General features: G+C 33.0%; 1 protein-coding gene across 1 annotated transcript in view; it reads left to right on the forward strand.

Annotated features, from left to right (window-relative positions):
* The window catches only part of SNTG1 (syntrophin gamma 1), a 317,880-nt gene extending 303,672 nt beyond the window's left edge, over nucleotides 1-14,208 (forward strand). Inside the window, exon 17 of the mRNA XM_046642673.1 lies at nucleotides 14,050-14,208. Within this exon, the coding sequence (XP_046498629.1) occupies nucleotides 14,050-14,208 (159 nt within the window). The remainder of the gene's footprint in view (nucleotides 1-14,049) is intronic.
* Nucleotides 14,209-14,981: the final 773 nt, after the last annotated feature.

The raw sequence follows: 14,981 nt of genomic DNA on the forward strand, positions 1-14,981 counted from the left end.
ACCTACTCCACTCATCAGCTGTGCTGTGGAGACATCCCACATCCAAGGTAGAGGAAGATTGGCACAGATGTTAGTTCCAGGCTAATTTTCCTCAAGCAGAAAAAGAGGAGGATTGGCAACAGATGTTAGCTCAGAGTGAATCTTCCTCATACACACACACAAAATACCTTGAGACAAGTGGAAATGAAAATACAACTTACCAAAACTTATAGGAGGCAGTAAAAGCAACACTGAGAGGAAGTTCCCACATTAAAAAAAGAAGAAAGATCTCAGTCTCACAATTTACAACTCAAAGAGCTAGAAAAAGAAGATCAAACTAATCCAAAAGAGCAGAAGGAAGGAACTAATAAAAATTATAGCATAAATAAATGAAATCGAGAACAAATAAACAATAGAAAAAATCAATAAAACTAAGAGCTGTCATTTTGAAAAGAAAAAAATGAAAAACTCAGATTGAGATAAAGAGTGAAGATTCAAACAAGTAAAATTAGAAATGAAAGAGGAAAATTACAATGTACATAGAAATAAAAAGGATCATAAAGGACTACTATGAACAATTATACACCAACCAACTGGATAACCTAGAAGAAATGGATAAATTCCTAGAGACATAAAACCTATGAAGACTGAATCAAGAAGACAATAAAAATTCTGAACAGACCAATAACAAACAAGCAGATTGCATCAGTAATCAAAAACCTCCTGACAAAGAAAAACCCAGGACCAGAAGGCTACATGGATGAATTCTAACAAGCATTCAAAGAAGACTTAATGGCAATATTTCTTAAACTCCTCTAAAAAATAGAAGAAGAAACATTCCTAAAATCATTTTATGAGGCCAGCATCACCCAGGTTCCAAAGTTAGATGAAGACAACACAAGAAAAGAAAACTACAGGCCAATACCCCTGTTGCAAATTGATGCAAAAATTCTCAGTGAAATATTAGCAAATTGAATTCAACACATGTTAAAATGATACTGGGGCCAGCCCAGTGGTGCAGTGGTTAAGTTCCCACGTTCCGCTTTGGCAGCCCAGGGTTTGCTGGTTCGGATCTCGGTTGTGTATATGGCACCGCTTGTCAAGCCATGCTATGGCAGGCATCCCACAGATAAAGTAGAGGAAGATGGGCATGGATGTTAGCTCAGGGCCAGTCTTCCTGAGCAAAAAGAGGAGGATTGGTGGCAGATGTTAGCTCAGGGCTATTTTTCCTCAAACAAACAAAAAAACTACAGATAAAAAAACAGATCATATACCTCTATAATGTGGCATTTATGCCTGGGATGCAAAGAGGATTCAATGTAATGAAAATCAAGCATTGAGATACAACACATTAAGAGAATAAAAGATTAAAAAGCACATATCATCTCAATAGAGGCAGAAAAGCATTTTACAAAATTCAGCATCCTTTCATGATAAAAACTCTGAACAAAATAGATACAGAAGGAACATACCTCAACGTAATAAGGCTGCATTTGAAGAACCCACAGCTAACATCATAATCAATGCGGAAAAACTGAAAGTGTTTCTCCTAAACTTTAAAACTTTTCTCCTTGGAAAACTCCTGGAAAAAAGCAAGGATACCCACTCTTGTCATTACTATTCAACATGTATTATACCCAGGGCAATTAGTCAAGAAAAGTAAATAAAAGACATCCAAATTTGAGGAAAAGAAGTCAAATTATTTCTGTTTTCAGTTGATATGATCATATACCTATAGAAAACCCTACAGACTCCACAAAAAGTTGGTAGAACTAGTAAACAATTTCAGAAAAGTTGCAGGATGCAAAATCAGCATTAAAAATCAGTGGTGTCACTATACACTAACATTAACTATCTGAAAGGGAAATTAAGAAAACAGTCCTATTCACAATAGCAACGAAAAGAAAAAAAATTCTTACGAATTCACTTACAGAGGTGAATGATTTGTGCACTGAAGTGTATAAAACATTGATGAAGGAAATTTTAAAAGACACAAATAAATGGAAAGACACCCCATGTTAATGACAGAAGAATTAATATTGTTAAAATATCCCTACTACCCAAATCAATCTATAGATTCAATCCACTACCTATCAAAATCACGAGGTTTTTTACAGAAATAAAACAAAAATTCTAAATTCATACAGAATCACAAAAAGACCCAAAGTAGCCAAAGCAATCTTGAGCAGGAAGAATAAAGCTGGAGACATCACATTTCCTAAGTTCAAATTATATTACAAAGTAATCATAACAGTATGGTGCTGGTATAAAAACAAGCATTTAGACTATAGAACAGAACAGAGATTCCAGGAATAAACTCACACATTACTAGTCAACTGATCATTGACAGGAGTTCCCAAAACACAATGAAATTATAGGCTCTTCAACAGATGATGCTGGGAAAACTGGATATATGCATGCAAATAGAATGAAACTGGACCTCTATCTCACACCATACATAAAAATCAACTGAAAATGAATTAAATAGTTAAATGTAAAACCTTAAACCATAAAACTTCTAGAAGAAAACATAGGGAAAAAGCTTCATGACATTGGTCTTGGCAATAATTTTTTGGGTATGACACCAAAATTATAGACAACAAAAACGAAAACAGACAAGTGGGACTACCTCAAACTAAGAAGCTCCTCACAACAAAGAAAGTTATTGAAAAAAATGAAAAAGCAACCTATGGAATGGGGAAAATATTTTCATACCAGATCCAATAATGAGTTAATATCCAAAATATATAGGGAACTCATTCAATTCAAATAACAAAAATACAAATAACTCAATTAAGAAATGGAAAAATACCTAATGAGAGACACTTCTGAAAAGAAGAAATTTAACTGTCTAACATCACTATCATTGGGAAAATGCAAATCAAAACCACAATGTCACCTCATATCTGTTAGGATAGATATTATTAAAAAAACAAGAGGTAACAACATTGGCAAGGATGTGGGGAAAAGAGAATCTTTGTACACTGCTGGTGGGATGTAAAATAGTACAGCTGTTATGGAAAACAGTATGGACATTCTTCAAAAAATTAAATAGATTTACCAAAATATCCAGCAATCCCGCTTCTGAATATATTTCCAAATGAAATCAAGTCAGTATCTTGATGAGATATCTGTACTCCCATGTTCATTGCAGCTTTATTCACAATAGCCGAGATATGGAAACAACCTAAATGTACATCAGTGGATGAATGGATAAATGTGGTATGTATAAAAAATGGGATATTATTCAACTTTGAAAAAGAGGCACATCATGCCGTTTGTGACAACATGGATGGAGCTGGAAGACATTGCTCTAAGTGAAATAAGGAAGACACAGAAAGAGAAATACTGCATGATCTCACTTATATGTGGCATCTACAGTAGTCAACCTTGTAGAAGCAGAGAGAAGAATGTGGTTACCAGGGGCTGGGGAGAAGGGGAAATGAGATAATGCTGGTCAAAGGGTACAAAGTTTCAGTTATGCAAGATGAATAGAGATCTAATGCATAGTGTGGTGACGATAGTTGACAATAATGTATTTTATACCTGAAATTTGCAAAGAGGATAGATCTTAAATAAAATCTCCCCCTACTCCTCACTGTAGTAGCTATATAGAGGTGATGATATGTTAACTAGCTTGATTGCAATGCTCTTTTCACAATGTATACATTTGTCAAAACATCAAGCTGTACACCTTACATATATACAATTTTTACATGGCAAAGATATTACAATAAAATAAATAAAAGATAAGGTGAGCCAGCCCTTGAAATATGGGTCAGAAAAAGTGGTTCAATATGAAGGCTGTTACAATGCTTCTTTTCTTTTGAAAATGACTTAAAAAGTGGTAAAATGGTTTAGAGGAGGAACTTAAATCTGGCCACATGTGATAATAAGTAGATAAATTTTAATAAAACTTGCTTTATTTTAATATTAAAGATGTACATTCTCAGTTACAAGGCAAATGCATTATAACCAGAGCTTATTTAACAAGAAACATAGTTTGAGTGAACATGATTGCTTGAGTTGCTAAAGGTGTTAGAAGATGAAAAGTTCCAAATAATAATTAACCTTTGGGTTGTAGAAAAAGTGTCAGAAATACTAAGGAAAGTCATGGGGATTTACACAGGAGTTGGGGGAACTTACTCTGTTTTTCAGTTTTTTGTTACATATATATCTTATTTTCTTTAAATTAACTTGAAGGAATGACACAAGACATTATTAAACAAGATTACATTATATCAAGATCCTAGAAGTACTTAAGAGACTGAAAATAAACAGTTTAGTACAAATTGGCAATTAAATGAGTTTCTATTTTTATTTATCAAGCCCTGTAATGGAAGTCAAGAGATAGAGATAAATAATAAACCAATAACCCAAATCACAAAGAGTTATAAGCTGTTGTTCTTAGCAACCCATAATATAGATGAAGAGAGTAAAATGGAAGGATCCACAAACAATAGCTTGGAATCTGGTCTATGCCAATAAACATTGCAATGCAAATGAATTGATATTTATTTACCATATCATTTTTGCAAATCACTGTACCTTAAGGCATTTTAAAAAATCAAATGTGAATGTGGGTTGAATTTTCACAATGGCAAAATAAGGTCTTCTGAAATTGTATTTTTGGAAAAGCAATGAGAAAATGGTCAAAATTATGAGAATTGACTTTTTCTAACTCTGGAAGTTAACCAAATGTTTTCAATAACTGTAGAATATTTATTAAAAACAAAACAAAGAAGTGAATTATGGTAAGAACAGAGAGCTTTGTGGAATTTTAATTTGCCCTATTCCTATCATCGTCTCCAGAGTTCCATTATCCCCTTGAAAATGAGCAGCCTAGAAAACATTAGCTGTGAAAACTAGGAGTCCAGAAGCTGAAAATTACAAATAATTGTAATTATTCAATCTGGAAACTCCTTGGAAAGCCCATTTGCAGTGCTTGTCATTACCTGACACTACTCAGACCTTACTCATTGGGAAAAGCCCTACCCCAAGGTATTTACTGAAAACAATTAGCAGCAAATGTTTAAGATTATAGCTCTCTGAGTTACTGATACCGGTATGGCAAACAAGCTACAGAAAAACTTATAAAGATCTGAGAAATGAGATATCCATAATGGTCTTTGAAAAACTCCAATATATTCCTGTCAGCCTAGGAGGACACATGGAAGTCCAGGGCTGTGTGACCCTGAGGGAAAGATGTGATAATGTCTCAGCTACAGCTGCTCTTATGACCCTGTGAAAGAAGGAAGTAAAGGCTTAGAAAGAGTTGTAAACTGCCAGACCATTGAAGGAATATCAAGAAATACACACAAGTCCCCATGGAAAAGTTGGAAGCAATTGCTTCAAGTTATTTAAGAAAGTATGTCTCAAATCATTGGGTGACCACTAAGCTAAACAAGCAGAGACTCTACTGATCACATGGACAAGAGATATAGGCTTTACAGAAGTACGAATTTCTCCAGGAAGGTCACTAAGAAATAAGAGGGAGTTGCAGGGGAAAAACAACAAAATAACAAACTGTGACAATAGCAGACCCTACGGGAGGGATGAGAATCTGATATCTAAAGTATATTATTTGAAATGTTCAATTTTAAACAAAAACTGTGATACATTCAAAGAATCAGAAAATTTTGGTCTTTATATGAGAAAATAAGCTGTCAGTAGGAACTTTCCCTGAGGAAGTCCAGCTGTTGGACTTACTAGACAAAAACTTTTAATTGTCTGCTGCATGTATGTTCAAAGGACTCAAGCAAGCCATGCCCAAAGAAGTAAAAGTATGACAAGTCTCATTAAATGGAGAATGTCAATGAGTAAATAGAAATAATAAACAGAATCAAATGAAACCCTGTAGTTTAAAAGTGCAATAACTGGAATAAAAGATTCTATAGAGGAATTAAACAACAGATTTGAATTTGAGAAGAAAGAATGAGAGAACTTGATGAGTTGAATACATCTCAATCTCAACAGATCAGTTGAGATTATCCAGTCTAAGGAACAGTGAAACAATAAATGAATAAAATGAGCACATCATCAGAAACTTGTGACAGCATGGTGTGTACCATCATATGCATAATGAGAATCTTAGGAGAGCAGAGAAAGGGCAGAAAGAATACTTAAAGAAATAAAATGACTGAAACTTCTCAAATTTGATGAAAAACATTAACGTACACATCCCAGGAGCTCAGTGAATTCTAAGGGAGATAAACACAAGAAGAAACAAACATCATGATTGAACTTCCAAAAGCTCAAAACAGAGAATCTTGAAAGTAGCAAGAGAAAAATGGCTAAAACCATACATGGCATCACTAATAAGGGAAACAGATGATTTCTCGTAATAAACCATGGAGGCTAGATGGCATTGGAATGACATATTTCAGAGCTGAAATAAAGATTGTCAGACAAGAGTTCTTTATCCAGCTAAATTCTCCTTCAAAAATGAAGAAGAAAGGGCTGGCCCTGTGGCTGAGTGGTTAAAGTTCTGCACACTCTGCTTCAGTGGCCCAGGTTCAGGGGTTGGGATCCTGGGCATGGGCCTACTCTATTCATCAGCCACGCTGTGGAGGCATTCCAGATCCTGCATGCAAAGTGGAGGAAGACTGGCATGGATGTTAGCTCAGGGCTAATCTTCCTCAAGCAACAAAAAAAAAAAAAAAAGAAGAAATTAAGCCATTACTAGATTAGACAACAATAAAAGAATTTGCCACTAGAAATCTGCACTACAGGAAATACTAAATAGTGTTCTTCAGAATAAAATGAAAGGACAGTAACTTGAATCCACATTAAGAAATTAAGATTTCTTTAATTCTTTAACAGTTAAAGGTAAGTACATAATTAATATAATTGACAGCATAAATACATCTTTGTAATTCTTCTAACTGATTAAAAGACAAGTACATAAATAATTATGAAACTGTGTCACTGGTATTGTAATTTACAAAGATGTAATATGTATAGCAATAGCATAAAGGAAGGGAGAGGTAAGAGAGGTATATTGGAACAATTTTTTGAATACTATTGAAATTAAATTTGTTGATATGAACTACACATAAAAGAGGCAGTAATGGAAGAATAAAGAAATAAAAAAGACTAAGATATATAGTGAACAAATAGCAAACAATAGACATAAATTTTATTTTGTAAAATTACATCTAAAGTAAATAGATTAAATATTACAAAAGGCAGAGATTAAAAAATAAAGTTTAAAAAACATCCAACCATGTGATATCCTCAAGAAAAATACTTTAGATATTTTTATTAAACTTTATATTCTTTCTTTGAATTTTTAAATTTGGACACTTACTTTTACTGTACATAGTTTAAAAATATATGTGATAAAATATGAATTAAAATTTTAATATTTATTTTTAAAGTTTAAAGGATGGTAAAATGGCCTTTTTTATTGAAGTATAATTTTGATTTGCATTTCCTTGATGATTAGTGATGTTCAGCCTCTTTTCATGTACCTGTTGTCCATCTGTATGTCTTTTAAAAAATGTCTATTCAAATCTTCCACATACTTTTTAATTGGATTTCTTGTTTTGTCACTATTAAGTTGTATGAGTTCTTTATATATTTTGGATATTAACCCTTTATTAGATTTTTGATTTGCAAATAGTTTCTTCCATTAGGTAGATTGCCTTTTCATTTTATCAATGATTTTATTTTTTGTGCGGAAGATTTTTAGTTTGATATAGTCCCATTTGTTTATTTTTTATTTTGTTGCCTTTGCTTTTGGCGTCAGATCCAAAAAATCATCACCAAGACTGATGTCAAGGAGCTTATTGCCTATGTATTCTTCTAGGAGTTTTATGGTTTCAGGTCTTACATTCAAGTCTTTAATCTATTTTGAGTTATTTTTTGTGTATGGTAAGGATAGTGTTCTGGTTTCATTCTTCTGGATGTGGTTGGCTAGTTTTCCCAACACTATTTATTGAAGAGACTGTCCATTCCTCACTGTATATTCTTGGCTGCTTTACTGTAAATTAATCACATATTTGTAGGTTTATTTCTGGGCTCTGTGTTCTGCTCCATTTTTCTATGTGTCTGTTTTTATGCCAATACTGTACTGTTTTGATTTTTCAAGGTTTATATTAAAGTTTGATATCAGGGAGCATGATGCCTCCAGCTTTGTTCTTTCTCAAGATTCCTTTGTCTGTTTAGGGTCTTTTGTGATACCATTCAAATGTTAGGATTCTTCATTCTATTTCCGTAAACATGCCCTTGGAATTTTGATAGGAATTGCATTAAATCTGTAGGTTGCTTTGGGTAGTATGGACATTTTAACATTAATTCTTCCAATCCATGAGCATATAAAATCTTACCTTTTATTTGTGTCTTCTTCAGTTTCTTTCATCAACAGCTTATAGTTTTCAGTGTACTTGTCTTTCTCCTCCTTGGCTAAATTTATTCCTGAGTGTTTTATTCTAGTTGATACAATTGTAAATTGGATTGTTTTCTGTTAGTTCATCATTAATGCATAGAAACACAATAGAATTTTGGATGTTGATTTTGTATCCTACAACTTTCCTGAATTCATTTATTAGTTCTAACAATGTTTTTGTGGAGTCTGTACGGTTTCTCTATAGTCTCATGTCATCTGGCAATAGTTTTATCTCTTCCTTTACCGTTGGATGCCTTTTATTTCTTTTTCTTGTCTAATTGCTGTGGATAGGATCTAATACTATGTTGAATATAAGTGGTGAGAGTGGGCATCCTTGTTTTGTTCCTGGTCTTAGAGGAAAAGCCTCCAGCTCTTCAATATTGAGTATGATGTTAGCTGTGGGCTTGTCATATATGGCCTTTATTATGTTGTGTTATGATCCACTTAAACCTACTTTCTTGAGAGTTTTTAGCATAACGTTGAATTTTGTCAAATGATTTTCCACATCTATTAAGATGATCATTTGATTTTTATTGTCTTCATTTTGTTAATGTGGTGTATTGTGTTGTTTAATTTGTGAATGCTGAACAACCATCCTTGCATCCCTGGAATCAATTTCACATGATCATGTTACATGATCCTTTTATTGTCTTGTTGAATTCAGTTTGATAATATTTTGTTGAGGATTTTTGCATCTATGTTTATTAGGGATATTGGGCTGTAATTTTCTTTTTTTGTGTTGGCCTTGTCTGGCTTTGGTATTAGAGTAATGAGTTTGGAAGTGTGCCCTCCTATTTTTGGAAGATTTTGAGAAAGATTAATATTAATTCTTCTTTCAATGCTTGGTAGAATTCACCAGTGAAGACACCTGGTCCTGAATTTTCATTTGTTGGGAGCTTTTTGATTAATCATTCAATCTCCTTACTAGGAAATGGTCATTCAGATTTTCTATTTCTTCATGATTCAACCTTGGAAAGTTATGTGTTTGTAGAAATTTATCCATTTCTTACAAGTTGTCCAATCTTTTGGCAAATAATTGTTTGTAGTAGTATCCTTGTATTTCTGTGATATCAGCCGTCATGTCTTCTTTTTCATTTCTGAGTTTATTTTTTGAGTCCTCTCTCTTTTTCTGTTGGTGAGTCTAGTCAAAGGATTGTCAATTTTGTTTAACTTTTATAAAGAACCAGCTCTTAGTTTTATTGATCTTTCTATTGTCTTTTTATTCTCTATTTCATTTATTTCTTCCCTAATCTTTGTTATTTCCTTTCTTCTACTAACTTTAGGTTTTGTTCATTCTTCCTTTTCTAGTTCCTTGAAGTATAAAGCTAGGTTATTGGTTTGAGGTTTTTCTTTTTTCTCAGGGTAAATATATATCACTATGAACCTTCCTCTTAGAACTGTTTTTGCTGCATCCCCTGAGTTTTGGTGTGTTGTAGTTCCATTTTAATTTTTCTAAAGGTATTTTTTAATTTCTCTTTCAATTTATTTATTGATCTGTTGGTTGTTCAGTGGCATGTTGTTTAAATTCCACATATTTGTGAATTTTCAGTTTTCTTCTTGTAATTGATTTTTAGTTTCATACCACTGTGGTCAGAAAAATGCTTGATATGTTTCAATCTTAAACTTATTAAGATTTGTTTTGTGACTGAATCTATGATTTATCCTGGAGAATGTTCCTTGTGCACTTGACAGGAGTGTTTATTCTGTTGCCTTTGTGTGGAAAGTTCTGTATAAATCTGTTAAGTCCATGTGGTCTAATGTGTTATCTAATTTCTTAAACATTGGAAAGAACATTCTTCTCTGCCCCCCCCTTTTTTGAGGAAGGTTAGCCCTGAGCTAACATCCACCACCAAGCCTCCTCTTTTTGCTGAGGAAGATTGTCCCTCAGCTAACATCTGTGCCCATCTTCCTCTACTTTATATGTGGGATGCCTGCCATGGTGTGGCTTGATAAGGGTGCATAGGTCTGTGCCTGGATCTGAAACAGCGAACCCTGGGCCACTGAAACAGAGTGCATGAACTTAACTGTTACATCACCAGGCCAGCCAAAAGGAATTCTTGATTTCATCTGTTGAACCATTTCTTTGCTTGTTTAGGGGGAAAAATATCAGGACTCCTCTAAAGGGTTGTTATCTGTACTCCTTCTCTAATTCCTTTCCACCCAATTACTTATGAACTCATTTCTATGAATCTTTTGCTTCCACTTTTCCATAAAAACTTCTATTATTAAGGATAAAGCTGATCTTCAAGTTGCTAAATCCAATGGTTGATTTCCAGTTGTCATTTAACCAGAATCTGTTTTTCTCTATCACTTCCTCAGCAACTACTGTTCTCTTTTCTTTGCTGCTTCTTTCCTACATTTTTATATTTTAGCATCCCAGGGATAAGACTTTAATACTTTTGTCTACATACCTTCCACATCTTGATCTATTCATTCAGACCACAGCTTTATCTGTCATCTACATGCTGACAGATCCTAAAGTTTTATACCCAACCTGATTTTTCCCTTAAACCTATATTAATGTATACAGCTATCTATTTACCCCTTGTACGTCTAATTTTCTCTCAAACTTAACATGTTTAAAACCAAAATTTTGATGCTTCGTGCCAAACCTGCTCTTCCCACAATCCCTCCACTTTAGTAAGTGATAACTCGCTCCCTCCAGTTGCTCAACTAAAGATCTTTGAATCATTCTTGACTTAATTTTACTTTCAAATCTCACCCCTTTTTTTATTGAAAAATTTTTTAAGCTCTCTCCTTTCTTTCAGTCTTATTCCCCAACAGCTCATTCTCAATAGTGTAGCCAGAATTATCATTTTAAGACTTATGTCAATCCTTGTCGCTTCTCTGCTCAAAGATCTCCAATGGTTTTCTATGTCACTCAGAGTAAAAGTCATAAAGCATCCATACAACACTGTAAGTTTTAGCTTGTGTTTTTTTTTGACATCATTTCTTATTAATTACTCCTTAATCATTCCATTCCAGCCATAATAACATTATTTCCTTTTTCTCAGACTTTCCTAGAATGTCTCTACCTTAGGACCTTTGAAGTTACGCTTCTGCCTGGAATGTTTTTCCCACAAACATTGAAATGATTTGCTCCTTTGTGCCCTTCAGGTTTTGCCCACATAGCAATGTGTGTGTTCCCATCCCACAGTCCCTCCCACAGTCTTTGCTCTCTTCTCTCCTTTATTTTCTTGACTGCACTTATTGTAATATTCAGAAATATTGTATTTAATTTATTTATGTTCTTTTACTTTGTCTCCTGCCATTAGGAGGTAAGTCCCACCAGAACTAATTTTTGTCTGTTGTTTGCTCACGACTCTATCTTTTCACTAGAAACAAAGCAACAACAAACAAAAAGACTAGATGCATAGTAAGCACTCAATAAATATTGATTAAAAAGTGATTAAATTTTGAAGAGAACTTACATTTAGAGAGATTCCTGGGATCAGCAGAGCTTTATTACAAGGAGATAGTAAATAAGTTGGTGGAAGTCATCTGTGGCTGCTCAATAGATAGATGGGCATGTAGGTCTAGGATTCACATCAGAAATGAGTAAGAGAATGGTACTAGCTTATGTAAAAGTGATAACTGAAGCCTATGAGTGGATATGATTTCCAAAGTTGGCCACTGAGGCAGAGGACAGATGAGCTGACATTGGAATCAAGGGCCAAACGTGAACACATCTCTGCCCACTGCTTTATCTTCTAATTACCTATTATTTCCTGTCTAACACTCATTTACCTGAAAGAAGGTGTAAAATTTTAAAGTCTTAATCTACATCAAATAATTTACATAAATGACAATATAAGAATAATTTAAAATATTAATATTTCCACAAATTACTGTATATTTAGATATTTGTTTTTGATAACCAAGATATATCTCCAATTTAAAAAAGATGAGATGGAATTGTTTTTGACAAAGAGTTATTTGTTATATTTTTTGCCCAGTAGCAATATTCAGCAATACTCTCCTCTTTACCAAGAGTGTGTTGCACGGTTTTTGTTGTTTTTTTACTTTTTAATAGTACACAGGCACATCTCATGTTTTCTAAAACTTTCCCACTCTTTTCATATCTGGTGGACTTAATATGGGTTGACACAGTAAGTACTCAAAATCTGCAAGTGAAATAAGCTGCTTGCACAAAGAATGAAGAGGTGAACAGAGGATTTGAGGGTTTAATTAAGGAAAGAGTAAACCTGCTAGCTGATCAGTAATATATCATAGAGCCAATGAAGTGTATTGTTAGCAATAAATCTTCTAAGATAACTATGATGAAGTAACTAAAATCACTTTTAGATGGAAATATTTCAGGAAATTAGAATAGTTAAATCAAATCTTTGCTCTTCTCTGGAATAAATCAAGATCTGCCATAGGGAACTGATGATGAAATACTGAAAAGTTGAAAAGAATTATGGAGACAGTATAGCAATTTTATCTATATTGACATAACTGTGAATCTATATTGTATTGTATTGTGCGCCTATTGCATGACCTGAGAAAATACTTCTAAAGTGAATTATTTTATTTAAGTAGATCCCTGGCACATAACAGATGTTAGAATATTTTCTATTGGTTGAATTTGTTGAATGGATATTTTGTAATATTTTCCATTGGCACATATAGTATACATTGCAAACAGTCAGTAATGTGCATATCAATGGTAATTCTGTATCCTTTATTACAAATACGTAATGAAATGGAAACAACTTTGTCAGAAATTTTGTATGATTTATTACCCTCTAGTTATCCTATTTGTGATAAGTTTACATATAGACTTTGTTAAGCACATAAGTGTATGTCTTCTCTCAATTCTCTTGGAATTAAAATATTTTAATTGGACTATTGATGGTTTTTCGTAAAAATATTTCTGACAGCTTTTAAAACTCTATCCTTCATATTACCTCATGATTTTACAGTTAGTCTGACATCATTTGTGGTTTGAAAGAACTTTCCTGTTTTCATTGTAATAAATATCATTTGGCTGCCACTGGTAGGTGGGCTACAAATTTCCTTCAGTATCCAAGCGGGATACATATTTCTAAAAATCCAATTGGTGGGTTCAAGTTGATTTTTTAAACAACTAATTACAACAATTAAAATAAATTAAATTTAAAATTAATGCATGGATTATTTTTTGGACTGGAACTGTTTGGCTCCTAGTGTCATAAACATTCATATCCTCTTGCTTTCAGTATTTCATATTCAATTTCCTGTGACAGATAATAACTTATTCTAGAAAACAGTGAAGAATATTTTTAAAATTATTCTAATCCAAATTTATCATTTGAAGTGTGCATAAGGAAATAAAAATACTTTTTAAGCTACTCTCATGTTTCTCTTTACTTGTACTTTATTAAGAATAAAATTTTAATCTGGCCAAATGTATTTCTATATAGTATTCATTAATATTGAAATGACTTTAACAGATAATAAAAATGCTTAGTCATTCTAGCCCTTAGACCACCATGTTTTGAAGTAAATCTGAAATACATATGAAATTTACATATTCAGTAAAAACATCTACAGTTTCCACACATTAGATATAATTGATTCTAGTTAAGTTTATTGCACTTGAAAAAAAAGTCTAGCTATTATCTAGTTATTTAGTTATTATCAATTTTTTAAAGGAATTTATTTTTATATCATGTGATTCATTTCTCTTTCCTTTTTAGGAGCTGGAATTTTCAAATCTATTTGCTGTTCTTCACTGCATTCATTCATTCTTTGCTGCCAAGGTAGCTTGTTTGGACCCTCTCTTTTTAGGCAGTCAAGCTACTGCTTCTGCTACTGCCAGCTCTACTACTACAAGCAAAGCAAAGTATATGACTTGACATACTTAGTTTTGCATTGCCACTTACCATGACTATGTAAGCAGAATAAATCTATTAATCATTTTAGACACTGAAAGAAACCATGATGTCACCAAGTCAACAGTGAAGTCAAATTGAAATTTCAGCAGAAAAAAAGAGTCATTAGGGATCTCCAAAACACGTATTTTTTGGAAGGCATCTGTGAATAATCCTAAATGAACAAAACAACCTCTTCTCACTCAGTTGATTTGTACCAGTATACTGCTTTTATCAAAAATGGAAAGAAAAGAATGATGTAAAGTATGTAAATAATATAAAAAATCGTAAGCTACCTATAAATAAAAATAGCAATTAAATGGTTATTTCTGTATTTTAGATTATTTTGTATGACAAATACATATTGGGCCAGATCATGAACTAATGCCCTATCATTGTATTATGAGTAAATAAAGGGGACAAAAAAAATATGGCAGCAAGGAGACTAGGATGAAAAAAATCTCATCAAAGAAGAAAGCAGTTTAATTTGCTGATGTAGATTTTTGTCTTGTATTCTCATTCCATCATTTGACACTGGCACTTCAATTTTGTTTACCTTATTGTAAAATATTCCTAAGAATTGCCAAAGGATAATTACATTGACTTATGAGACACAATGTGTGAAATGGGCTATTTCTCCCTTGGATCATGGATACTAAATGTTTTATTAGCTTCCAGTGTCAAACACATATGCCAAAATTTGTTAATTTAATTATGAATGATGGAAACATTTGTGAACCTCTTGTTCTTCCCTTCAT

The sequence above is a fragment of the Equus quagga genome, chromosome 16 (genome assembly GCF_021613505.1).
Source record: "Equus quagga isolate Etosha38 chromosome 16, UCLA_HA_Equagga_1.0, whole genome shotgun sequence".
NCBI classification, from domain to species: domain Eukaryota; kingdom Metazoa; phylum Chordata; class Mammalia; order Perissodactyla; family Equidae; genus Equus; species Equus quagga.